At 52.5% G+C, this 27,624-nt stretch overlaps 1 protein-coding gene across 7 annotated transcripts in view; it reads left to right on the top strand.

Annotated features, from left to right (window-relative positions):
• The first annotated feature begins 10,006 nt into the window (after positions 1–10,006).
• Positions 10,007–27,624, top strand: part of Cacna1b (calcium voltage-gated channel subunit alpha1 B) — a 204,944-nt gene continuing 187,326 nt past the window's right edge. For all 7 annotated transcript variants that reach the window (XM_023700324.1, XM_004640341.2, XM_023700322.1 and 4 more), the window contains exons 1-3: positions 10,007–10,290; positions 10,858–10,963; positions 14,251–14,390. In XM_023700324.1, coding sequence (XP_023556092.1) covers positions 10,007–10,290; positions 10,858–10,963; positions 14,251–14,390 — 530 coding nt within the window. The remainder of the gene's footprint in view (positions 10,291–10,857; positions 10,964–14,250; positions 14,391–27,624) is intronic.

Genomic DNA, 27,624 nt, shown 5'->3' with positions numbered 1-27,624 from the left:
AGAGCTGCTCACCCTGCTCCAGTGGACGCCACGGGACACTCTTGCGCTGTATGGGGTGGTGGCCGCTAGCATGTAGGCTCAGGCCTCTGGGCTGTGCCGATGACTGGGGAGACGGGTCTGCGGTGCACATGTTGGCCAGCCACGACCTCCCTCTGCAAATGCTTCTTGGAGAGCTCCACAGGGAACTGACTCTCTGGCTCACTGTGAGCCCAGAATGCAAGTCTGTTTTCCAAATACATACTATTTATTTGACTTGCCTTCAGTGTTTCAGTTACCACTTAACTAGGGGATCTGATGCCGAAGTGTTACACAGGCAACGTGGGCTGTCATTGCCCCCCCCCCCCGGGGGGGGGTTTCCTTCCCCATATCTCACTCTGAGAGCATTCTGTTCTCCCATCTGCAGGAAAAATTTCCTGTGTTATTTTGTACTCTTTGGGTTATTGATAAGACTGATTTACTGTGCATTTCCTTTTTTTAATGAGCTTTATGCAATATTTTTATTGTAGGAATTCTTACTTATATGAGCTCTCTATATATTGTAGTTGTATGCCCCTACTGATTTTAATTTTATATGTAGCAAAATCTGCTTTGTGACTTCTGATTGTTCCTCTACTTAGAAGGGCCTTCGCTACTCTCAACTTTTAAAGAGTAACCACCACTGGTTCTAGCTGTTTTAGCTTTTACTCTAGGTAGGATTTCTTCCATGTATGTTACATGATGCAGATGTGAATTTTACATGTTGAGGCATAATTCACAGACGAAATGCACAGATCTCATATGTCCGATCTATACGCTCTGACAGGAGCCTTCGCCGAGTGAGTCACCTGTCATCCAGACAGGGACTATCCCCCTCTCAGGGATGCCCTCTGCTCATTCCACACCACCCGCTGTGCCGAGAAGCAGCTCCAGTTTTGAGTCATTCTTGGCTGTTCTAGAATTCAGTTAGTGGACCAGATAGTTGGCCATTCGTGGCGTGTCTGGTTTCTTTGCTCTCATTCCATAGAATATTACTCTAGTGACCCTTCTTCAGTGCTGAAGAGACTTTGATGCCAGGAGCATATGGAATTCTCTTTCCCATGCATGCCATCCCATCTAGCTTTGGCTGTCACCCACTGACCTGCATGCTTTATTGCCTGTATTCTGGCCTGATTGTGGTCTGAGTGTCCCTAGGGGTTCATATGTCGAAGTATGAAGTGGTGGACCCTTGTGGAATGGATGGTTGGAAGAAGGCACCAGGGGAGCCCTGTGGACCTGGTGGCCTTGTAAGCAGGCTCAGCTGAGAAGAGGCACAAACACTGCCATCTTGTGTCCACACACTCCCAAAGGTCCCATCAAGTAGCCGCCATCAGATGTGGTCCCCAGCCTGGAACTATCGTGATGTGCCAAGGTTAGTCCCTTCTGCTGTAGGTTCACCTTGAGGTTTGTGACAGGAATGGAAGTTTGAGTAATAAAACATGGACTTGGTGTGTGGTGCCCATTCCCCTTTGAGTTCATCTTCTTGATGGGGTGAGGCAGGTTCACGTCTGCTTATCATGAGGCATCCAGCTCCTCAGGCTTTCTCTCATCAAGCTGTCCAACTCCTCTGGAACACTGGGTGATGCACGCACATGGGCTCCCTGTTCTGGGACTGTTCTGTCCTACTAACTATTGCTGTCTTTATGGTCATATTATCCTGTCTTATTGGAGCTTTAAGTATCAAAATTGCACAAATGTCAGTTTTTATAGAAAATGTCTAATAGTATTTCTTGAACCTTCTAAGTCCATGTTATTGGGGTATTGTCTAACTTAAAAGGAACCTGTTTTAACTTGATGGGTTTGGGCAGATGTCACCATTATGTAACCACCCTAAGACCTGGGACACTCTTAGGAAGCCCTCAGACCTACCCTGCACAGGCTCTGGCATCTCCTGTGCCAGGACTTCCTATAGCATGCTCTGCTGTCTCTGGCCTTGTTGGCTTGACATGCCATTTCAAATTTGAAACAATCTCAAACTTAAAGTATATGAGTTGGGGCTGGGGAGATGGCTCAGTAGGATAAGCGCTTGACAGGCAAATGCCAGGACCTGAGTTCAATCCCTGGTTCCGCAAAAAAAAAAAAAAGTATATGAGTTAGCATAGGAAAATCTCTTCCGTGGATGATGTGAGGGTACACTGCCATCTGATGCCCCAACATACTAAATGTGCATGTTCCTAGGGCAGGGACACTGCCCTGAAACAGCCATGTCCAGGCACCAGCCCTATCCTCTCTGTCCAACCTCAGACCCAGGGGGTCTGGCATTGGTCTTCAGTGGCCCCTGTGGCCAACTTCCAGGGCAGCACCAACCTGGAACAGCTTTTACCTTGCCTTCCTTTGAAGGTAATTGGTTGGCTGTTGGAACATCCTGAGTTCAGATTTCCCTGCTTTCCTGAGAGCTGGAGCCAGGCCATGTGCCTCAGAGAAGCACAGAACAGCCACTGTGGCAGCCACTGTCACTCACAGCTAGGATTTTGTTAGTTGGTGTATGAACAGCACTCATGATTCCACTGGTGTTGCCATCAGAGGGCACTCCCATGGGGCACAGCTCAGGAGGGGCACAGGTTGACCCTGTGTCAACTGGTTTATTCTTGTGCATTTGAGTGCCTGGTTTAGTGTCTAGAATCCATCACTGTCAGTGTTACTTGGCTATGGACAATGCCAAAACTTTCATAAGATGGTGCCCTATGGCTGTCCCTGTGCCACAGGTCCCTGCCAGCCGCTGAGGCTGTCTTGCTTTCCAGTAGCAGAATCTTCCTGGTGCATTAAGATTTTTGAGGGGAGGAAGGCATCGAGGCAGGGTCTTGCTGTGTAGGTTAGCCCTGCCATGAACTTGGAGTGATCCTCCTGCCTCAGCTTCCTGAGTGCTGGGATTATAGGCATGCATCACCATACCTGGCAGTGTGCTCTTTTTAAAGACATATTTTTATATAAAATAGCTAGAGGAAAAAAAAAGGAAAGGAACAAATGGGGCCAGGGAGATAGCTTAGTAGAATAAGTGCTTCCCTGGCAAGCACAAGGACCTGAGTTCAATCCCTGGTTCTGCCAAAAATAAATAAATAAATAAATAAAATAAACAAAATAAAATAGCTGGATGTATCAGGCATGGTGGCTCACATCTGTAATGCTAGCACTTGGGAGGGTGAATCAGGAAAATCACTGAGTTCTAGACCAGCGTGGGCTACAAAGTGAGCTCAGGGGCAGCCTGCACTGTATAGTGAGACCCTGTCTTAGAAAAACAAAAATAAATAGCTTATTACTACTACTACTAATTATTATTAAGGGCCCGCCAAATAGCTCAGTGGATTAAAGCACCTGCAAGCAGGCACAGGGGCAGGGATTCGATCCCCGGGCCTGCTGTGCTGGCCCCGTCTCCAGGGCACACTGAGATGGCCATTGAGACTGGGTGTGGTGGTGCACCCCTGTAATCCCAGCTCTTGGAGGCTGTAAACAGGTGGATCACTACAAGTTGGATCTGAGACCCTGAACACCCTATAGACCCTTCCCCCCAAAAAAAAAAAATTATTAGTCTTTTTGAGACAGTCTTGCTATGTTCCCCAGGGTGGATTCAAACTTGCAGTCATCCTGAGGAGTCGCAGGCACAGGTGCCCAGCAGGTCTGTTGCCCTCTGCCCCTCCCTGCCCACGAACTGCACAGCTGCTGAACCAGCCCCATCTTGGTGAGAACTGCCTGCTTCCAGGCTCCAGCACTGCCTTCCTGCAGCATCCTAGCACACAGCCAGTGCTTCTGTCACTTCCTCAAGGTCTCTCAGAGCCCACCAGGCCTGTTCTGACCCACACCTGCCCCTCAGTACACATGGCCCAGCTCTGGCCTGCTCTCCTGGCTTTGCAGTCTGCTCTCCTGGGTGGCCTCATGTCTGTGCCCCCTAAGACCTGCCAGTCCTATCCTGTCACACTTCTTCAATGTCAGTACAGTGGCCAGCACCACAGTGCCCCTCCCCACTAGGTGCTTCCCTACATTGTCCCCTGGGAAGGCCCCCCTGTGTCTGACTGCCAACTGCTCCAAACACTTGGCCTGGGTGCACAGAGGGATGAGACAGGCAAGTCCCTGGGCCTTCTTGGTGGGCATGAGAAGCTATTCTTACAGTGTCTGGAGGTGAAGCAGAAGGCTGGGGTCCCTGAGGAAGTCAGCAAGGAAGATGAGTTTCGGCCTGGAGGGGTGAGCAGACTTCAAGGGTACACACACACCTCGGCCTCACTGCAACCCTGACACAGAACAGCCATGTCCTATGATTTTTTTCTTTTTTAGAGAAAATTGAAAAATTTCCTGAAAATTGATCAAGACAACCCTAAAGCAAAAGTATGAAAGGTGTGGAAAGTAGGCATCAGTGAAATAAAAAGCATACACTGGAGACAAGGCAAAAACTGGTTCCTTGGCAAGACCTAAGTGACAATAAGAACTCAGAAGTAGACACAGCCATGGTCAAAGGCAGAAAGAAACAGAAGTTGGACGTCAGCCCCCCAGGCCCCCAGGAAGACTCCGTGGAGCAGAGGGAGGTGGCTGGGTCAGGCGACACGTCACTGTGTCCTCTGGAAATGCTCCATCCCTTGCTCCCTGGCAAGGACACACGTAGCAGGAGAGAGTAGGCAAAAACAGTTACCAGAAAACCAGGCCTCCCTGTGCAGTGGACATGAAGTAAGGCGACAGCTCTGCCAGCTAGGAGGTTCAACACCGGGAAACTGGAATAAAGATCAACAAACATCCCAGCTTTAAGGAGGAGGAAAGTGGACCAAGGTGCAGAAAAGGGTTTGGTGGCATTTACCACCTAGCTGTGGTGCAGACTCCTGGAAAACAAGACAAGGGATTTTACAACCTGATCAGGGGTGCTTTTTTTTTTTTTTTAAAGAACACAGCAAGCATATTTAATGCCAAAAGATAGAAAGCCCTTCATGTAACATGAGGAGCAGAGCAGGGAGCCTAAATCACACTTCTGTTGATTAGCTGCCAGAATAAGTCTCAGCAGCACAAGAAGATAAAAGAAATAAAAGATGGAAGAACTGGAAAGCAGCTGGGTGCAGAGGCACATGTTTGCTCTTCCAGCTGCTTGGGAGGCTAAGGTGGGAGGAGTACTTGAGCCCAGGAGTTCACATTCCACCTGGGCAACTTAGCAAGATACTGTCAAAATTCTAAAAATAAATAAATGATGAAAATGGGCTAGTGATGTAGCTCAGTGGTAGAGAGCCCCTGGGCTCAATTCCTAGTACTAAAAGAAAAAAGGGCAAAATACTTCTGAATAAATATTATATAAATGCACATGATTTTTGTAAACAGTTAACACTATTGAAATAAGCTAAAAATGATCTCAGTCACTGAATATATATATTGTTCTTATATTGGAAACTCGATGTCATGAAGATATATATGTGCCCCAAACCGATCTATTGATCTATGTGATCCTTGTCCACAGCCCACAGCACATCTGCATAACCTGACGTGCTTGTTCTAGAAGTTAGAAGGGCAAATAGTCAAGATAGCCAAGAGGCTCCCAAGAAAGAGAACAGATGGGGACATTAGCTTTCACAACACATTTCAGCTGTTAATACAGAGGCAGCTGGGACAGGGGTCCTTTGAGCCCTGGGCCCTCCGATAACTGGTGTCAGCTGTTTGGAGACACATGTATTGGTAAGATGTCTGACTCATGTCATGCAGAAAATGTTAATTGCAAGTGATATAAAATAGAAAAGCAAAGCCACAAAAATTTGATTGATTGATTGATTGATCTTTGAGACAAGGACTTGCTACATGGTTCAAGCTGGCCTTGAGCTCACTATGTAGCACTCAGGCTGGCTTGAATCTTTTGGTGATCCTTCTGCCTCAGCCTTCCCAGTGCTGGGATTACAGGCATGTACCATCACACAAATTTTAAAAGGGTATAGGACAATATATTCCCAACACCCCAAAAGAATAGGCAAGGGATGTCGTCCAGCAGTGAGGTAAGGAAGAGCTAACTGATAGGATTCAGAAAGCAGCAAGTGCAAAGGAGGGTTGGATATAGCTGCATTACATTAGTGTGTAAAAACTTCTACCCATTGAGGGGCCTGCAAGACAGCTCAGTGTTCTAAGTGCCTGCTTGTCAAGCACAGAGACCCAGGGTTAGATCCCTGGTACCACATGCCACGTCAGCCTCGCCTCATGTCAGCCCCACCCCATGCATGATGAGCCAGCTACCACCAAGACTGGGTGTGGTGGTGCACACCTGTAATCCCAGTACTGGGAAGGCTAAAAACAGGAGGATCACTACAAGTCCAAGCTGTGTAGTGAGACCCTGTACCAAATACATAAAAAAAAGAACTTCTACCCATTGAAATAACCACAAAATTAGCACAAGACTATAGTTTTTCATGTCTGATGGAGGAGTGGAAAGTGGATGGCCCACTCCAGTTGATGAGAAAGATGGAGATCTGAACATCACTTAAGATGGAAAGCATGGGGCCAGGGAGACGGCTCAGCAGAATAATTGCTTCCCTGGCAAGTGCAAGGGCCTGAGTTCAATCCCTGGTTCTGAGGGAAAAAAAAGAAGATGGAAAGCACGAAGGATAATGAACATGTGAAATGGTCTCAGCCTGTGGTATCCAGGGGAATGCATGTTAAAGCCAAAACCAGATATTAAAATTACCAGAGTGACAAAGCTCAGGCTGAGGCTTCTAGAGTGTCAGGAGGGTATAATACCGTGGGTGTCAGTGACCACTTGAGACCCCACCTTGCATCAGTCACAAAGACTCTTTTCTGACCCAGGAGGGCCATAGCGGGTTTCCTGCAGAACTCTTGGAATTAGTGGAGCCTCCATCCAGTGGAATGAAGGGTAAGTAGTCACATGACAGGCCAGGCTTGGTGACAAGGAAGGGCTCATGATGTGCAGCTTCAGCCTGCACAGATCTCACTATCTACATGAAGCTCAACTCATGTGAGCTGTGTACACACACTGCATGCGGCCACTGTGCACGACAGGTAGGTTGAGCTCTGTGGGTGTCAGGCAAGGCAGGGGTAGGCCAGAGCCAGTGTCTTCTGTGTCCTCCACGGAGACACTGGTGTCCTGCAGTGTTTTTCAAATTAAACTTCAATTATGCATGAGAATAAAATCCTCTGTAGTGCTCCTGGCCACTGCCCCCAGGGACCTGACACACAGTGGCAGAGGCATGATTGAGGGGGGGACATGGCAAGACCCTGAAGGGGGCTGGGAATGGAGCAGGGTGTGTGCCCACCCACAGTCATCAATATAGGACTCTAGGGACCACAGGTTGCATCTGTCACCTGGGTCTGGGCCCCAGAGCTTGGAGAGTGAGTGGGATGGAAGCCAATGGGCAGGATGGGCAAGGGAAGCCCAGGGGCAGGGGACATTGCTGTCAGAGAGGGAGGGGGCAGGAGGAGGCCAGAGCCAATGAGGTGAGGGCTGGGAGGAGGGAGCAGAGGTGGGAACAGCCCTTCAGGTCATTTGGTGGACTTGGAGATACATGGGGACACTTGGTGCCCAGCCCTGTCTCTGCCCTAGGGACTCTGCTTTCTCCAGGGATTCTCCTCATACCCTAAGGGTTCCTTCCTCTGCCAATCTGAAAGGTCCCTTCCTAGCATCATCTTATTACTTGTTTCCTTGAGACATAAGAAGGTGAGCAAAAGTCCCATCTTCCCAAGATTAACTGACCAGCGCACTTGCGCTGGAGTCTCATCAGATCCTTTCTGCATAAAGGAAAAACTACCCTGAGTCCCATGGCCTGTCTTCATGATGGCACACTCCCCTGGCACCAGCAGTCTCTCTGCCAAGTGACCCACTCCCTGCAGCACGTGAAGCCTGCACTCCTTTTGGGCTGTGCCTTTCCAGCTACCATTCCATGCCTCTCCTCTGCAGGAAGACCCACTTGCTCAGCAGTCTGCACCAGCAGCGCACACTTCTTCTGCCCAGCTGTCCACACCCACAGGGGACCCCTCCTCAAGTTTCCTGGGGACTGGATCTTCCTGTGTGACTTGTGCAGCTTCCCTATGCCATGGGCACACTGCCTCTGCTCACCTCTTCTGTGACTGCAGGGGCTCCATGTCCTCCCAGTCTAGACTTCCTCCTCTGTGATGACCACTAGGCAGGATGATGCACAAGAACTGGGCATCTGTCAAAATATGTGCAGGGTGAACAGCACCATGGGGCAGAGGTCTTTGTAGCCTGAGTGTTGAAATCCTAGAGCCTCAGGCACAGGAAGGAAGGGACATACCTGGGAAAGCAGAGAGGGTGAAGGGACAAGCATTGGTGGGTGGGGAGAAGTTGGGGAAGAATACCTGCCCTGTTCCTCTCTCTCTCTGGTCAGGTGGCCAAGGCACACAGGGCAGGATGGGGACAGCTTCCAGGCATAACCCGTGGGAGCCTCTCCTGGGAGCCCTCTACACCTCCACTTTGGTGCCAATGTGCACTTCTGTTCTAACACGTTTTTCCCCTCCATGTACCTGTCTCCATACTGCCACCCACATAGTGGCTCAGTCCAAAAACTAAGCCTCAATTTCTCCTTCCCAGAGTGTCCCCTCCCGCACACCTGCAGTATGCTGGATCTAAACATCACCTCTCTTCTGGTCTACAAGACACCACCCCTGCCCACATCACTTGAGATACCCAGCCTGCCTCTCGATTTCTCTCCCCACAGGGCACCTGGCAGCCTTCCTGCCCTCTTCCTAGGGAAAGGAATCCTGGACAACTTACTGTATGCTGACTGGGGAATGAGATGTCCTATCTGTTTTAAGCAGGTCTGCCTAATGGAGTGTAAAGAGAAGTTTAGGGCGTCTGGAAAAGCCATTCCTTTATTACAAAAGGATATATATATATTTAAGATGGACTGTCCTTTCCTTCCTTTTTGGGATAGTGGTGTAAAGATGTGATGCCTTGGGCCTCGGTAGCCCTGAAGGCCATGAGGCAAAATACATTGTATGTGGTGACACTGGCAGGGTGACCAAAGAACTGCTCCTGAAATTGATTTTTATTCTGTGATGTAAAAACTGCGTTGTGTAAGCAGCAGGCTTGTTCCCTAAGTGGCCCCTACGCCAGGCTTCCTGCAGGGCTGCCTGGTGCAGCTGTCAGAAGGGGCTATGGGATGCAGGCCTGGCTCGTGGGGCTGGTCTCCATCACCTGTCCGTGCTTCTCTGCAGCGCTCGGGCCGCCCCAAGACCCTGGGGTAGAGACCCAGCAGCCAGCCGCACACTAACAAGGCAGACTTGCCTTGTAAGCCAATGGGCAACGCTGTGTGGACACAACCCTGGCACCACGAGGTCAGTCTCTGTGTCCTCGGGACACAAATGTCACCTCCGTGGAGCAGTCCAGCCAGTGGTGGCACCAGGTGCCAGACGGACTGACGGACGCGCGCGCACCAAAGGCGAAGGGGTGGCACCCGTGGGCTCGATTAATTGTCACTGAGCAGTGGAGCAGGTGATATCTGAACTGAGACCATGGAACCTAGGCGGCGTCTGCGCATGGCTAGGGGACAGGCGCGGCCAGGGCTGTGCACGTGAAGCCCAAGCCACCGTGCAAGTCCACGCGCCGGAAGGGCAGCGGGCGTGGCGGGAGCGGTCTCCTCCGGGGTCTGCAGGGCGGGGGAGGGGCACGGCGACCGGGCCGAGGCGTGAACGTGGAGCCGCAGGCGCCACATACCTGTCCCTGGACACCAGCAGGGGTCGGACAGGGTGGGGCGAAGTCCATGGCTGCGCAGCCTCGGCTGTCCAGGGCTTGGCTCTGCGCAGGTCTCAGGCTCTAGGCGGCGCTACCACGCGGGGGGCGCGGGCTCAGCGCAGCCCCCAGGGCCGTGGAGCGGGGGCGGTGCGGAGGCGGGGTCGGCGCTGATTGGCCGCGTGCTGGCACGTGACCTCCCGCTTATAGGGCGTGGCGCGGCTGGCCGGGCGAGGTCCGGTGCGGTAGGTTCCGCAGCTTACTGCCGCTTCGCTCCGGCGCCCCGCGCCCTCCCTGCCGGGGCCGCCGGGCTGGGGATGCGCGCGGCTTCCGGGAGCCATGGTCCGCTTCGGGGACGAGCTGGGAGGCCGCTATGGGGGCGCGGGCGGCGGGGAGCGGGCCCGAGGTGGCGGGGCCGGAGGCGCTGGAGGCCCGGGCCCCGGGGGCTTGCAGCCCGGCCAGCGAGTGCTGTACAAGCAGTCGATCGCGCAGCGCGCGCGGACCATGGCGCTGTACAACCCCATACCGGTCAAACAGAACTGCTTCACCGTCAACCGCTCGCTCTTCGTCTTCAGCGAGGACAACGTTGTCCGCAAATACGCCAAGCGCATCACCGAGTGGCCATATCCTGCCGGCTGCTGCTTAGGGCGCGCGCCACGGGCCGAGGCGGCAAGGAGGGGGCGGGGCGGGGCCGGGCGCCTATTTGTGTGGTCGCGGGGGCGGTGGCTGGGCGGACTGGCAAGTGGATGAGTGGAGGGGTGGACGCGCGGGTGGGCCAATGGGTGGTACTCGGGAGCTCCTGCGCTCCTCTTTCGGCGCGTCTGGGACCCTGTTAGGGGCAGGGGCACGAGGCCGGTTTGGGAGGGCGCCCTGTGGACGCGACCCGTGCTTGCGTCGACTGCAGGTGTTGCGCGTGCGTGCGCCCCGGGCTCGCGCGACACGTGTGTTCGTGTGCTCGGGTGGGCACTTGTCTGGCTGGGCAGGGATGTGCGCCTGCGCAGCCGGGGCCCGCTGAGGGACGGGCGCTGTCCGTGGTGCTGACGGCCTAGGACGTGCGGGGCAGGCATCCCTGACTGCAGAGGCCCCGCCCACGCCACCCGCTGATGGAAGCCCCGGCAGGGGAGGATAGGCACTGGGCTGGCGTCTCATATCCCTGCCTAGGACTCACGGCTGGTCCTTAACCCACGCACTCCCTTCGAGTACATGATCCTGGCCACCATCATCGCCAACTGCATTGTGCTGGCGCTGGAGCAGCACCTCCCTGACGGTGACAAGACGCCCATGTCGGAGCGCCTGGTGAGTGCTGGCTGCCGGGCGAGGGTGGGCGGTGGCAGCCCCTCCCGTGTGAGCCCTGTAGGGTCTGCCTCCGATGGGCAGCTTCACTACTCCAGTGGAGAAGCAGGATTGGGCCTCCACAGCTGGCACTTCCTTCCAGCCGGCTCAGCCCCTGGTGTGAGGATACAGTGGCTATCAGCTGTCTGTCTTGGGCCTTGAGCACTCGAGTGTTCAGCTGGACCTTGATCTAAGAGTTTTAGATCTAGAGGGCGGTAGGGCATCCATCCTGGTGAAGACAGGAAGGGTCAAGGGCTACAAAGCCCAGGGGAAGGTGCGGTGGCTGTCCACCTTCCTTGCATGGCCGGCAGATGCCTTGGTGTAGAGATGAGTCTGGGAGCTGTGATTTCTCCTTCCTATCATCTTCCAGGATTAATGGGAGCCCTTCCTCTGTAAGGCCCACTACTCTCAGTGAAGCTTATGTTCCAAACAGTCTGAGTCATTTTACTCCAAGCTTCCTGCCCAGAGTGCCCAGACCTTGTGCCTGCACCACAATACAGAGCCCATGAGAATTAGGACAGGGCAAGGTCTTCTCATAACACTGGACTGCAGAACTGGGGCCATCAGAAGGCAGGATTGAAGGCCAGTTGGCTGCTTTCTGAAGAGGAAGGATGTTGTTTCTGGTTAGCAACCCCTTCACTTAGTCCCAGCTCTTGACACTGCTCCAGGCCTTTGTCTGGGATCATGGTGAGGGCTCAGAGTACAGGGTAGGACAATCAGGTGATCAGGAGAAGGGGGCCTTTGGCCCAAGTTTGGCTTGACAGCCTCTTGGGTATCTGGCAGTCTGTGGATACCAGTGGATACCAGGAGATGGAGCTTCCTGGAGGATTCTGGATAGCGCAGGTGGTAGGGTCCCTCCCCTCCTCTGGGTCTCAGATTTATGCATTGGTGGTGGCCACTCTGTCTACTCTATCCTGATGGTGGACACTGGCCCCAGAGGCCATGAAAGAGGGCCAGAGTAAGAGGAGTCTTGGGTGTAGGTTCCAATACCAGGTTCAGGGCATGGCCTAAAGTGGGAAGTGAGGCCTAGAGGTGGGTTCAGAGAAGCCAGCATGTGTTCTGGGTAGGATCAACTAACTGTCTTCTCATGGTCCTGCTGTACAGGCTTTTGCCTGGAGAATGTTTCTGAATTAATCCTGAGGAGGGTCTTCTTTGGGAAAGGGAGCACGAAGTACATTTCTGGCTGACTCCAGTACAGGGGGCAGTTCAGCCCTTGAGGGTGCTTGGGGAAGACAGCAGAGGAGAAAGGACTGCAACAGAAGAGAATGGCCTAGCTCTGTGGGCTGCCTCCCCCATCCTCCCTTGTTTCCACTTCTAGAGCTGCATTGAGCTGATGTCCTAGCTTGAATCCACTGCCTGTCCAGCCTTGGCTATCTTCACACCCTGCATGGTTCAGGGCAGGGAAGGGAAGAGGGATCTGACGATCTCTTTTCATCTGCTGGTTCTTGTGGTATGTGCTCCGACCTGCAGAGTACCCAGGACTGGCTGCCCACAGCTCACAGCAGACTTTCTGAAGGAAGAAGCATGGACACTTCTGGGTAGAGAAATCTGCTTGAACAAAACTTGCTTTGTTTCCTGCCCATAAACTAAACCCTGTCTTTTGGGGCCAGTAATTCTGCTAGGGCAGGTGGTCAGTAGCTGATGGTCAGTGTCCCCTTGGGGAGAGGAAACATTCCTGGGTGCAGGGGAGTGGGAAGCTGGAGACCAAGGGACTGTGTGTGTAGCTCTTCAGGGGCCTTCTCTTATCTGTTGAGTCAGCATTGGGGTTCAGGACAGGAGCACCAGGCCCCTCAGCAGCAGTCACTCTTGTCAGCCAGGCTGTATTGTGGGCCAGGTGGGGTCCAGGCCAGGTGGTGGTCAGTCAATGCTTCCTGTGGGAGCTGGTAGCGCTGGTAGCTGGTACCCGGACCCAATGCCTGGCATCTGCCCTGGTGGGGCAGAGCAGCCCTCTGAAGGGCAGTTCCTCCTAGGCTCCCACTGGAGGGAGGACGCTTGGGATCCTGGTGGTCACTTCTTCTCTGCTTCACTGTGTGCTCCTTGAAGCATTAGTTCTCCAGTCCAGGCATCTTTGTCCTCACGCTGTGTCCAGCTCCTTGGGGCACCCTGCCTCATTTGCACATGTGAATGCTTCCACTTCACCACTGTATCCTCATTGACACCTTTCTCCTTGTGCTCCGGGCTCTGGGCTCAGACTGAAGGGTCTGCCCTCCTTGAAGCTCCTTGATCCTGGATGAAGTGCCCTTGGGTGGAGGAAAGGAATTTATTAGACCTTCTCATCTTGGTCATATGATCACAATTTTCTCCAACTGGAGTCTTTTCCTCAGAAAAGCAAGCAGTGCTTGCCCCACCCTGATGTCACACCTGCCTGAGTCTGAGCCTAACACTGCTTGGCCTCTACCTGGGCAGGCCCTGGCCTTGAGATGTAGAGCCCAGAGTCCTACTGGGTGGGTAGCATGGCTTGGCTGGAGGCTTTGCTTTTTTTTTTTTTTTTTTTTTTTCCAAACTTCCACAAGTGTTTGCATGGTTTGCTTATCTAGGAGTTTGTTGAGTGCTGAGGCAGGTCCAGGACTGAGGACTAGGCATTACGCTATGTTACCCAGAGCCTGGGTCAGATTGGTTGGCCCGGGGATTCTGTTGTGGCCTTTGTCCAGCTCCTGTTTCTGTTCTCTTAGGAGGGGCTGGGGAGATGGCTCAGTGGAATAAGCACTTCCCTGGCAAGCGCAAGGGCCTGAGTTCAATCCCCGGTTCCATTAAAAAAAAAAGAAAAGAAAAGAAAGAAAAAGAAAAGAAATGAAAAAAAAAAAAAAAAAAAAAAAAAAAAAAAAAAAAAAAAAAAAAAAAAAAAAAAAAAAAGAAAAGAAATGGACTAGCTGCATTTGGCCGGGGAGATGGCTCCGTAGAATAAGCGCTTCTCTGTTCTCTTAGGACTGGGGAGACTATGAAGGATGTTGAAGAGGTTGCTGTAGTTAACATAAGAAAGATGGTTTGTACTCCACCAAGTGTCCATACTTCTTCCTTAAGAAAGTCTGCTACAAGCTGTGGGCAGCCATATGAGTCCTGGGCACTCTATAGGTTGGAACACACACCACAAGGCTAGGATGCCTGCAGAAAACCACATGCAGGCTGGTGGTGGAAAGTAGGCTGGAGATGTCTGAGAACCTCAGGCGGGGTCAGGATGGTCCACCTTGGAACCTGCTGTCCTGACCACTGCCCTGGGTACAGAGATGACTGTTGTCTTTACTCCTCCTCAGGATGATACGGAGCCCTATTTCATCGGGATCTTTTGCTTTGAGGCGGGGATCAAGATCATAGCTTTGGGCTTTGTTTTCCATAAGGGCTCCTATCTGCGGAACGGCTGGAATGTCATGGACTTCGTGGTAGTTCTCACAGGGTAAGTGGGAAGGGCCCATGGGTGTGGTGATGTCTTTGGGCCCTGACTGAGACAGAGTAAAGAGGTTTCCCTGGGGTGGGAGTGCTTCCCCTGAGCTGTGTTCTCTGAGGAGGCTGACGCACAGTGCCCTGTTGCGGGAGATGTGTCCCCACAGGGCTCATAGCTGCAGGCTGCTAAGTTCTGTGGCTGGTGTGGCTAGCATGTTGCCTGCTGTGTGGTGGCTGGATCTGAGAGTCAGAGGACACTTGGCATTGTCTACCAAGGTGCAACTAGGCAACGTCTCTCTGAGCCCAGACTTCCGTTTGCTGGGGTTGCGTGTCCCTTGTCTGGCTTCTGTTCCAGGACAGATGGCACTTGGCCTGAGAGTCCCACCCAGCACTGAGTGGGCTGTCATCACGAGTGGCTCTTGACTTCCCAGGAAATCTGGAGGTCAGCCTGTGCTTCCTGAGGATAGTGTGGAACTGCTGTAGTCGGAGGATGGAGGCCTTGGGCCAGGCCAGCCGTATCTTTTCTCTGGAGCCTTGTGGTCCCTGGAATTCATGTCCCAGGTGGAGAGGAGGAGCTGCTTGCACTGTAGGTTGCAGTCTTTTCATTGGTCCATGAGGCCTAGTGTATAGCAGTGCTGGTTCTGATGGAGGAGGTGACTGGGTTGCTTGGGTCTGGAGCTCCAGCCTCATTAGTCCAAGGGAGAAAAGAATGTTGGCAAGTGACCTTGGGGCTCTGGGTTCCTGAGGCTTGGGTGGCCATTTAGGTGGCTTTGTGCCCTGCCTAGGACGCTGCCTTCCCCAGGGATTGGCTTGGGCTTTGCAGAAAGCCCTCTGCCCTGTGAGATCTGGGGCAGTTGGCAGGAAAGTCACCCTTGGAGGAGCAGTAATCCTGTCCAGGGCTACTACTTGGGGCATCCAGGAGCTGTGTGGCTGGCAAGATTATTTCCATCTGTCTCTCTCTGGACGCAAGTTCTCAGAGGACAAACAAAGCATCTTATTTTTTAGGATGTCCCTTGGGTCCAGTAGAATGGTAAAGCATTGGGGATGGGGGTGGAGTCCTGCAGGGTACCCTCCTTGGTGCTGGCCAGGGAGGGAGGCCAGAGAGCCCACTCTAGGGTCCCCACAGTGCGTGGTCTATTCTGCATGCCTCTCAGAGCCATGACAGGCACCCAGGTGGGGACATAGCCTGTGCTGGGCAGGGCACCCAGGCAGCTGTCTTCTTGGGAGTTCCAGTGAGAGGGGAAGACGGAGACCATGCTGATGCCTGCTGTGTGTCCCTCATCTCCCTTCTGCCCCTGCTTGCCTCTGTTCCCACTTCTGGATCTGTGTCTTGGTCTGACTTCTGCCTCAAGTTGCGTTCTTTTGGTGTCTCCGCTGTGGCTGGGTGATGAGGGGAGCCCTAATAGGGTGCTGTGTCCCTGAGCCACAGACTGCTCTGATTGGGCACATCAGGGCATGGGGACCTGTGTGTGTATCTGTATGTGGAGGGGAGGTGCTGGTCTCTGGGGCCCAGGGAAGAACCCTGTCCCCCGCTTCCTGAGCAGTGGATTCCCCGTAGTCTGTGGGCATGGTGCAACGCTAGGTAGACACAGCCTTTCTCATTACTCTGTTGTTTTTAATTAGAGCTTAGTTAATTGGTGCTTAGAGGGTTGGAGGCCAGGAGGGAGGAGACAGGTAGCACCCTGGCTGTTGCTGGTGACCCTGACACAGTCCCAGTGGCAAGCTGGGTTCTTCTTCTGTAGCTGTGGCTGCAGCTGGTGTAGAGGGGCAGGAGTTGCCTGGGAGGTCCTGTGCTGCTGCCCTGGGACAGCCTGTAGGCTGGCACATGCTTGTCAGTGGGCCTAGGTGCCCTTCCCCTCTCTGGCTGCCCCTCCATGCTGAATTTTGAGATGGGTTCTGCTTGGGTGGCAGCCCTCCCTGGAGAGGCAGGCTGGTGACTGGGAGGGGGCCCATGCAAGGCTTGGTGCTCTAGGCTCCGGTGCCCTGCGAGGGATGAGGGTGGCGGGCAGGAGGGGATGCCCAGTCATACTTGGGAGCCAGATTACAACTGGCTCAGCCCTTGGGAACCACCTGGCAGGATAGTGGCTGGTCCCTGCCGTTCTGTTGAGGGGGCACTAGCTCCTGGTCCCCCCATTCCTCTTCTAGGTGGAAGTGGGACCCTAAGCCTGCTGGCTTCAGGGTCTAGCCATACACAGAGGTACAGAGGGCAGTAGAGGGGTCTGACCTGCTGTCCCTTTGGCCCACATTCCCACTTTTCTGCCAGTGTTGGATCTGCTCATGCACCCACGGGGCCCTCTTATGTTCATTGTCTCTGGGGTGCGGAGGGTATGCTGCGAGCAAGTGGCCAGGCCCAGCTGATGTCCTCCACACACTCAGCCTCAGTCCTTGACAGGAGCCCTGGACATTCCTGGGTGTGTTTTTCTGTCCCCTGGGGCACCTGTGCAGCCAGAGTAGGTGTTGACCTGTACTGGCTGCTTTTTCACGGTGTTTCTGACTCAACCTGTGTGAGTGGATGATGGCTTAGGCCCCAGGAGGGGTGGATCCTGAGTGCCAGGGAAAGCTGTGTGGCTGGCAAGATTATTTCCATGTCAGACCGAAAATTGGAAAAAACCAGAGTTTATTAATAAAGCTGGCCATTGGACCCTTCCCAGGTTACAGATCTTAAATGTCTGGTGTCCAGACACACTTCCCTTGCAGATCAAAAGCATGTCTGGCCTCATTCTTTGTTTCATCTCTGCTTAAATACAACATCTTAACAAGGGTGGGGAAGGAGTGGAGGAGTGAGGCATTCTAGTAGGATCATGTAGAGTTGGCTCGTCCTTAGTATCTCTAACTTCTAAGGTGTATTAAAGGCTAACCTAATGCTTCTTTTGTTAGGATAAAATTAACCCAATTGAGAGCCACCATCCCCTTTATCCCCCCCATAGCATATTTTTCTTTCTAAGAAATATAAAGTCTATCATAAGATGGCAGCCTAACCTGCATCTGGTATGCCATGTTGTCCCTTCACATCATCATGCTGGCTTGACACTGCTTTGTATGCATATTTTCCTTTCAACTTTTGATTAACACTGATCCCCAGGCTCAAAAGACTGCACAAGGCTGTGAAGGGGAAGAGGATGATGTCTAATACACTTCACTGTAGCTCTTTCAAAAAGCCCTTTGCAGCGCCTGCAGCTGCTGTGCAGGGTCAGAGTCCCAATTCCTTATAGTCCCTCCAACACTGGCACAAAGGGTGGCGGCCTTCCAAAAGGTATTTCAAAGAGAGTGAGCCCATTCTGGTATGAAGTGCAGTGTGACCAAGGCAGGGCCATTTGAAGCATAGATACCCAATTTGCACCTGTTTCTTGGAACAGTTCGGACAGAGCACTCTTTAGGGTGCGATTCTGTTGTTCTGCTTGGCCCGAACTCTGGGGCTGGTAGGCAGTATATAGCTTCCATTTTAGGCCCAGCACAGTGGAGAAGCAGGCCTGTTATCTGAACCTGCCATCTTGGGGAGCCCACACCGGGGAGCGATCAGTTTCATCAGTGCTTTTACTATGTCTCTGGAGGTCTGGATTCTGATTGGCATGGCCTCTGCCTATCCCAAGTAGGTGCAAACAAGCACCAACAGATACTTTTTGTTTTCACCCTTAAGCTTGATCTTGATGAAAGCCACCTCAGTGTCTTCCAAAGGGAGGGTTTCCTCTGGGCAGACGCCTCGTTCACACTGGGCGAGGAGCACAAGGAGCACAAGTCACACACTTACTGGCCACGGAGGCGCACAGGGTCCAAAGTCTGGATAGAAGAAAGTGGCAGACAAGCACTTCCGCCATAGCTGTCTTGCACAGATGGATTTTACTATGTAGCACCTCAGTCACAAAACGTTCCATGTGTTCGGGCAGGAACACTTTCTCCTAGAAGAATTTGCCATCCATTTCTTTCTGATGCCCCTTCAGATTTAGCCTATGTTAACTCAGTCTCAGAGTACTTAGCTTTTTTTTTTTTTTTTTTTGGAACAGGGGATTGAACTCGGGCCCTTACGCTTGCCAGGGAAGTGCTTATTCTATTGAGCCATCTCCCCGGCCCCTCAGAGTACTTAGGTGGCTGAAGGAGTTATGGTAGACATGCTACCATAATGCATGTCTCCAGCAGCAAATCTCCCACAGCTGCTCATTTTGCTGCCAAATCAGTGGCCCTAGTGCCTCAGATGGAATTTTCTTTTTGATTTCTGGTGCAGTGTATTAACTGCCACCTGAGTGGGCCACCATACCATTTGCAACAAGTTCAATATCTCATGCAGATTTTTATTTTTTTTGGTGGAACCGGGGATTGAACTCAGGTCCTTGTGCTTGTCAGGGTAGCGCTTATTCCACTGAGCTATCTCTCCGGCCCCATAATGATAGTTTTTTTTTTTTTTTTTCTTTTCATTTTTCGTTTTTGTGCAGCTTTTTAATGAATATTCAGGAAGCAGTGCTCTCGACTATACTGTCCATCCAACGGTCATGACAGCTGCCCCTGCACTCCATACTCCATCTGTTACTGTTTCCATTCCAAAACAGGACCAGATCAGGGTCTTGAAGGGGTGTGCTCTGTAGATCAGGTCTTGCTCAATACAGGGCCTCAATAGTCTGCACCCAATTGTGTTTTGGAGGCTCCAACAATGTCGGCAGTAGAGAAGTAGGGTGGATGACCTGTACAGTTTTCAGAGTTAAATGTGAGTCTTCAAGAAGGGGCTTGTGGTAGGTGGGGAGCTTGGGCCCTAAGGCTTTTCTCTCATAATCAGTGCATGGTCGGTAGATGGGGAGCTTGGGCCCTAAGGCTTTTCTCTTACAATCCATGAGTGGTCGGTAGGTGGGGAGCTGGGCCCTTAGGCTTTTCTCTCACAATCCGTGCATGCTCAGGGATCCCACATGCACGTATTCTAAGCCCCTGAGGCAGCGTTGGAATTGTACAGAGCCAGGAACCAATATACGGGAACTGGTCTGGGGGTCCCAGCTTCCCCATTACTACCTCCCATACTCAACTGGCTTGTGAGGATCGATGGCTCCCTTGGCCAGCCAGCCTACTCCAAAGGAAGGCCATTCTTATTTACATAACATGGTGAGCTTTCATTTTGTCATTTTCACCCGTGTTTAAATTTGTCGAAGTTCTAGATCATACAGTTCAGCATGGTTGGTTTGCTTGTAACAGAAATGCCCCCAAACACTCTCTTTTGATTCACACAAGAAGTAAAAATCCGAGGCTAATGTAGTTTGACACAATGGCAATGACTATAACCGAGTGAAGCATCTGAGCAGGGTCTGAATTTTCTGGGTTTCCAAATAGACTGTTTCAATGGCAGGAGGGGTAGGACGTTATAACTTCCCCAGCCCAGACTTCAGATTCAGTTGTAATCTCAGGGTGTGGGCGCACAGGGGAAGCACAAAATAAGCAATTCAGACAGACAACAATATCCCAGGAAGATATTTGGTCCTCTCCAATCTTTCTTTTACCAACTTAAACTTTAGACTGATTTAAATCAAAGCAAGGGCAGAGTGTTCTCTGACTGCACAAACAACCAACCTCCCACAGACTGTGGTCTGGGACAGAAGGCAGACCTCTCACAGCTCTTTGGCCTGCAAGAGCTAACCACCAGCTAGCAGCCCAGGAGGTCTCATCTGGGAGAATTGATAACAAATCGCTGCCTACCTCTGGGAGCTAGGGCCAGTCTCACTAGAGGCCAAAAGAAGAACAAAAGCCAATTAGGCCTTACCCAGTGGGAGCGTTTGCTTCTCAGCCATGGTGTCCACCTCAGCCACTCGGGATGGCTAGCCGAACTCAGCTATAGTGCCAAAGCCATCCAAAAGCAGCTTCGGGCCGGGCCCCTTCAACATGAGAGTCTTGCCCGTGGAAAATTCTCTAGGGCTTCCATAGGAAACGGCGAGATTATTTCCACGTCAAACTGAAAATTTGAACAGAGTGTATTAATAAAGCTGGCCATTGGACCCTTCCCAGGTTACAGATCTTAAATGTCTGGCGTTTTTAACAGTGTTTCCCTAATCCTTGGAGATCAAAAATATGTCTGGCCTCCATTTTTGTTTCATCTCTGCTTAAATACCTACAACATCTTAACAAGGGTGGGGAAGGAGTGAAAAAATTATAACATCTTTATAAGGGTGGGGAAGGAGTAAAGAAGTGAGGCATTCCAGCAGGATCATGTAGAGTTGATTTGACCTCAGTGTCTCTTACCTCTAAGATGGAATAAAAGGGGGCTGGTGAAATGGCTCAGTAGAATAAGTGCTTCCTGGCAAGCGCAAGGGCCTGAGTTCAATCCCCAGTTTCCAGTTCCTCAAAAAAAAAAAAAAAAAGGTATAATAAAGGCTAAACTAGAGCTTCTTTTTTTTAATTAAAAAAATCTTTTATTAATGTATTTGGTACAGAGTCTCTCTAGGTAGCTCAGACTCATAGTGATCTTCCTGTCTCAGCCTCTCCAGTGCTGGGTTTACGAGCATGTGCCGGTTGGAGACCCGGTCCCAGAATGAACAACTGTGTAAGGAAGTAGATGTGACAGCGTGCGCAGCTTCCTTGATCTGCGCTGTGAGCAAAGGCCTCGGCTGCATTCCCAGGGCTGTGGAACGTGCGGTCCCCTGTATAGCAGCTGGGCCTTGGCAAGCCATTCCATTCTCAGAGAAGTGGAGAAGGCTTAGAGTTCACTAGGGCAAGTGTTGGGCTCATGGTCAAAACTCTGTGCATAGCCTTGAAATAAATAGACATAATTACTGGGCCAGCAGCTTAGTCCTCCTGACCCCAGATTTCTTTCTTTTCATTCTGTCTTCCCTCTACACTTTCCTCTCTGTGAGGGCTGGACCACGGTGTGTGCCATCATGCCCAGTTTTGGTGGCCGGCTTGGCATGGGGCCAGCACAGCATGCGGTATTGGGGATTGAACTTGGGTCTTTGCACTTGCCAGGCAGGCACCTAGACCGCTGAGCTATTTGTGTGGTCATTAGAACTTTTTTTTTGCTACGATAAAATTAGCCTAACTGAGAGCTGCCATCCTCTACATTCTCAGGCCACCCACAGGGACCAAGGGCTGAGGGCACAGACCACCCTTTGCTGGAAAGAGGGCCTGGCTGAGGTCCTGCTGGGGTCTTGGGGTAGAGATGTGTCTGACAAAGAGCTGGAGGGCAGGGACTGGTGGGAACAGTGTAGACTCGGGGTACTGATACAGAGTCATTCCCAGGAGCCTGTTTTGTCCACTGAGGCGAGGCCAGCATGGTGGGAAGATGAGTGCAGCCCAGGGTGGTCTGGGTGGGGTGTAAAGGCCAAGGGTATGGAGGCAGCGGTCGCCAACTGCGTTTTGCAGTGGAGTGGGGCAGTGGGGCAGGAGGTGCACAGTGTTGGGGGAGGTGGAGATCAAGCTGTTAGGCTGGGAGCTTACAACCTGTTGAATGCTGGCTCAGGAGTGATGAATGGGTGGCTGCGGGCTCCCGGCTGAACAGGAGGCTGGGGGTGTGTGCATTCAGCAGAGATTGAGCTGTCTTAGGCCAGGGGTAGTTCCCTGGAATTTGGAAGTGAGTGTGTTGTGGAGGAGTCAGGGTTGCAGGAAATGTAGGAGACTGAAATGCAGGGCAGAGAAAGGAGGGAGGGAGATGGGGGAGCAGGGGTTGGTGGACCCCTCCACCCACCCCTCACCATAGTTGTCCTTGGTGTAGTCCTTTGGAAGGACTTCACTGAGGGCATCTGTTACTTGTCCACTCTGCTCAGGATCCTAGGGTCACAGCAGTGACCAAGTAGACAAGTTCCTGTTCAGAGATGCTGTTTCCTCCAAGCAGATGGACAGTGGGTGTGGTCATCAGGGACCTGGCCAAGCACTTCCATGCGGATGAGCTCAGGAGGGCTGAGGCTCAAGCTGTGTAGGATAAACACATGGGCTGTGGCGATGGTGCCTGTCCAGGGGCCAGGTGGGTCTTGCCCTGGGCCTTGGGTGGGAGCTGACCCATAGGCTCAATGGGGTGTTCTGTAAGGTGGGGTGGTGGGGGCTCCTTGTGTGCCTCCTACCTGCATTCCCTTCCCTGCTTTGGCTTCAGCTTTCCTGGCCCTGTTTTCATGCCCCTGCCCCTGCAGTCCTCTGCAGAGACTATGGAATCCCCTGTCTCACTCCAGTGATGCGTCTTCCTGGCCCAGGTACCCACACTCCTGTTGCGTCCCAGCCTGCTGCTTCCCTCTTGGTCCTTAGGGATGGAGAGAAAATGTCCTGACTCAGCCAGGTGGCTCCCCAGGGCCCATTTCTAACCACAGCTTCTCATTTGACTCCAAATTAAACTGGGATTTCTTTCCAGGACATGTAATTAAAGTGGCTCCTGTGGGAGAAGGGGAGGCAGCACAGAGCAATGTCATCCTCAAGCGAGGGGCCTGTGGGCCTGAGCATCAGCCCAGGCTGTTGGTGTTGATGGCTGGTTCTCTCCTTTGGGGGCCGTGGACACAGGCTGATTCAGGGGCAAGATCTTCAGGTGCTGGAGCCAGGCTTGACAGAGGAGAGGAAGAGGCCAAGAGGTGACCATGTGGATTTCCTCCAGGGCCGGAGGTACCAGAGACACTGGGCTTCCTACCTGTGACTGGAGCAGCACAAGGGTGCCCGTGTGTCGTAGGGGCTTCCTCAGCTGTGCCTGGGAAGGTCGGGGCCCTGTGTTGGTTATGTAAGGCCTGGGACTCAGGCACTGCCCTGTGTGTGGAGTCCCAGCCCCCTCTGGCACCCACCCTCGAGCTGGTATTTATAGAGGTCCTGGCACACTCCACCCTTTCTTTTTTACTTCCTTCTGCCTCCTGGTTTGGGGGGCACAGCTGGGCACCCCATACTCCTGTCCTTGTGTGCAGGAGCTGAGAGCCCACACTGTGGTCCTCCAGGGAGGGGTCCATGTTGCTTTGGCTTGAGGCAGTTGTGGTTCTTGTGCTGGGGCTGTGTCCTGGGTCTCTGTCCTCTGGGTGTTGTTTGGCTATGGCCTGGAAGGAGGCAGAGTGGCACTGTCAGGTAGCATGCAGGCCCTGGGACCTTCTGCTGCTCAGGGAGCCCATCAGCCCAAAGCACTGAGACACAGCCCCTGCATGAGTGCTGCCATAGGGGAGGGCCTCCACCAGACTAGCTGGGGCTCTTGGCCGCCTGTCCTCAGGTTGGTGTGGCCCCTGAGCTGTGTCTGTCTTGTTTTCTTGTCTGACAGGCACAGGCCTTGCTGAGCTCCTGGGACCAGGCCCCTGCTCCCTCTGTACTCACAGCAGAGGCCTTCATCACCTCGAGTGCACTGTGTGGCCCACGCCCTCTTCGACTTAGCGGGCTAGTCCTGGGGCCATGAGTTTTCTAGGTCTGTGTCCTGGGCAGCTGAGGCCTGGGTTGGGGACTGTACTGCCACATCTGCAGAAGTGTTTGGGAATAGCACAACTACCTCTGGCCACCACAAGCCCCAGGCTAGATGTCCAGTGACCTCTGGGTTTCATTTCCAGTTTCCTGCAAAGATTTGGGGATCATAGCCCATAGTCTACCCAGTTCTACAGGTGCAGCTTGCGGGAGGGGTACCAGTTGGGGTGTGCAGCTATATAAGCAGGGGTGCACCTCCTTTCCTTCCTCCGTTCCTCCCACCTGGGAGCTGGCCCAGGGCCTCCCCTCCAGGGTTACCTTTTTGGTTTGGAGGTGGGAGCCTTGGGTCCCCTGGGACACCACCTCATTGCCCAGGAGACCCCAGCCTGCTATGCTGTGCCCAGGCTGATGAGGCACCATGGAGTGGGTGCAGCTGGTCCCCCATCTTGTCCTGTGTCCTCATAGAGGCTGCAGGAGTTCAAGTGCATACTCTGTGAGCCATGTGGGGACCCTGTGGGCAGAATGTGGACCTGTGACAGCTGCGCCCTCCCTGTATAGCTCCTCTTTCACATGGGAACACAGTGCAGAGGTAGAAGTAGTTGCTGCTGTTCCTCACCAGGCTGGAGCAGGGCTCAGGGTAAGAAGCTGAGGGGGCCCTTCTGGCTGCTGGGGTGGGCAGGGTAGGCCCCTTGCCCAGTTTGCAGTGGCACTGTCTATACTCTAGTTGGCAGCCAGATCTTTCTTTCTTTCTTTCTTTCTTTCTTTCTTTCTTTCTTTCTAAAGAATTTAGGACAGGGTGTATAGAATGTATAGGGTCTCACTATGTAGATTGGACTCATAGTGATTCTCCTGTTTTCAGCCTCCCAAACTCTGGGATTACAGGCGCGTGCCACCACGCCCGGTCTCAATCGCTGTCTCAGCGCGCCCCGGGAACGAGGCTGGCACGGCAGGCTGGGGATCAGACCCTACTGCGGCAACCAGATATTTCTGGAACAGATTCCGGCGGGAGGCATTACTAGCCTGTTCGTCCACGGCCCTTGCCCATCCTCTCTTATGTAGCTCTGGCTGTACTTTCCAGGTCCTGAGCCTGCTGTGGCTTCTCCCTGAAGATACAACAGAGCCTTGAGACCAGGTGGCCTTACTGCATTGAGGCCTGGAGGCTGAGGCCTGGGTTCCATATGTCAGGCTACACCTGGCAGGAATGGCTTCCAGGTGTCCAGGGCACTGTTGCTGGCACAGGGAGGGTATTGGGAGGATACCAATGTCCAGTGTGTGTCCTTCCCATTCCTTTGAAGCCTTCTTCTGGCTCCCATGCTGTCGGTGCCGATGGCCCCGTGATAACCACAAGGGCTGAGGTGGTCCCTGGGGAGGTGCTAGGAAGGGGCAGCCAGGCTCTTATGTGAGGTGGGCATTCCAAAGAGTCAGGCCTGCCTGGTGGTGAAGTGGTTCCTGGGTTGGGCAGAAGGCCAGTGAGACTGCCTTCTCCTCCCAGGCCTGGTCGGTACTGCTGTAGGTAGATAGGCAAGGGGAAGGAAGGCAGAGTGGCCAGAGACCCGTGGGCTCCCACTGACCCACTAGTGGACTTGGGACCCCAAGGTACTGCCCTGACTTTCCAGAAATCGCAGGAGGAGGTGGATGGGCCTTTGAGCTTGTTAAGAAAAGGTGGAGAAAGAATGAAAGCTGTGAGGGGTGAGGTTCTCTTGTGCTGACTTCCGATCCTATCGGTGGTAGACAAAGCTTAGGAGTTGGGTGCTGACATTAACACCCCTCTTTAAAGAAAATAATGTCTTGGGCCAGGGAGATAGCTCAGTGGCACAGCCCTTGCCTGGAAAGTGCAAGATCCTAAGTTTGATTCCCAGTGAGACCCCCCCTCCCTCCGGAAAAAAAAAAAAAAAAAAAAGGATGAAGTAAAAAAAATAAAATTTAATTTTGAGCTGATTGTAGAGTGATAATATGTACTTGTCACATATAGTGCAGAGAGAGACATGAATGCTTCGCTGTCTGCCTGATGGTAATGTCTTTAAAAAGCTACAGGACATGCCGAGCATGGTGGTGCAAATCTGCAGTCACAGCCCTGGGCAGGCTGAGGCAGGAGGAGCGTTGTGAGCTCAAGGCCAGCCTGAACTGCATAGTGCACTCTGCCTCAAAGAGACAAAAAAGAAAAAAAAAAAGCTACAGGAGAAGTTAGACACAGTCGTGCACCCCTGTACCCCACACTCGAGGAGACTGAGAGGAGCATTGCAAGTTTGAGCCCAGCCTGGGAAACTTAGCAATCTAGTGAGAGCCTGTTTTCAAAGTAGAAGGTACAAATAGGATTGGGATGTAGCTCAGCGTGGAGGCCCTGAGTTTCACCGTAAGCACTGAAGACAGCTGAACAGGCACAAAAGCAAAACGTGATGCTGACACTGACACAGTCGTGCCAAGGAACATCCACGGCCAGGAGAACCCTCAGGCCACACCCACTACTTCTGCTGCCCACCTTCATAATCCGCTGCACACTCTGGTCACAGGGAGAGCAGTCGTGAGTGGAACGATGCCTCCGTCACTTCTCCACTGCACACAGCGCTCTGCAGAGACGCCAGATCGTTGCTGTGTCCATTCTAGGTTGCTGCTTTCTGTGCTGGAAACTGCCAGAGGTCAGAGACACTAAGTAGAGCAAGTTGCATAGACGTTATTTCTGAATAAAGGAGTGCATATAAGAGACACTTAAAAGTGTTTATACTATACTTTTATTTTATTTTATTTTTTTGGCGCAACTGGGGATTGAACTCAGTCCCTTGAGCTTGCCAGGCAAGCGCTTATCCTACTGAGCTATCTCCCTGGCCCCAGTACCGTTTTTAAAATGATTTTACTTAAAAATACTTTTTATTTATTTATTTTTGGTTCTGGGGATCAAACTCAGGACCTTGTGCTTTGCTAGGCAGGCACCTAAGCTGCTGAGCTGTCTTCCCAGCCCCCAAGATATTTTATTGCTAAGAGATATTCGTGTTCACCTGAACCTTCCACAGGTGGTAATCTAGCAGGAGGTCTCACCTCAGTGTTGGGTTCTTGGCTCTCGTGACGGTGGCTGCTGGATGATAGGGTGGTGGGGACATTCTCCCCAAGACCATGGCTGCCTGAGTCTGTCACGTTGAGTGACTCTTCTTTTGATGTCGAGCTTCTCTGCAGCGTGGAATGCGGTTTGAGGGCCTTCTGCAGCTAGCGGAACTTCTCAGTTGGGGCGTGTCCTAACCCTTGCTGCCGCTGTCAGAGCTAACCTTTGCCACTGCTCAGCAGTGTTCATGGTGCCCTCCCAGGAGCAGCTTCTGCCTCAGGAAACCACTTCCTTGCTCCCCTGTGGGAGACAACTCCTTGTTCACCAGGTTCATCCTGAGGGTACAGAAATTCAGTCACGTTGTCGGACTCTGTTTCTGTGCTAGCTGCATGTCTGCGGTCGCCCCCACGTCCTGCACCCCTAAGCAGCGTCTGCAGTGGGCCTCATTTCCAGAAGGGCTCCCACTTGCTTTGCTGAGATGTGTGAGAGCTGTAGCTTCATGCAGTTGATTTCTTAACTGGCGACACTTGGCTTTGCTCCACCAGGGATGCAGGTGGGGATTGTGTCAGCAGGCGTGTGCACGGTGTTAGTTTCTCTGCATCTCCCGTCAGCACTCTGTGTGATTGGTGCGTTGTCAGTGAACAGTAATTTGAAAAGGCATCCTCTTTTTCCTCAGGGCTTTGGCTTAAACTCAGGGCCTCCCATGCTAGGCACACATCCCCAGCCTTGGAATCCATTTTTATTGAGCAGCAGGTCTTAACGGTGGGCGTAATATACTCAGCCATGGTGTGAATAGAGACGCTACTGTTGTGATGAAGATCTGAAATGTCATGAGGCGTTTCATGTTCACAGGTGGGGCTTTTTTTTTTGAAGATGGCAATTTTTATTTTTATTTTTTAAA

This window comes from Octodon degus, unplaced genomic scaffold, assembly GCF_000260255.1.
Source record: "Octodon degus isolate 3935 unplaced genomic scaffold, OctDeg1.0 scaffold00123, whole genome shotgun sequence".
In the NCBI taxonomy this organism is placed as follows: Eukaryota; Metazoa; Chordata; class Mammalia; order Rodentia; family Octodontidae; genus Octodon; species Octodon degus.
This window is presented reverse-complemented; position numbering and strand designations above follow the sequence as displayed.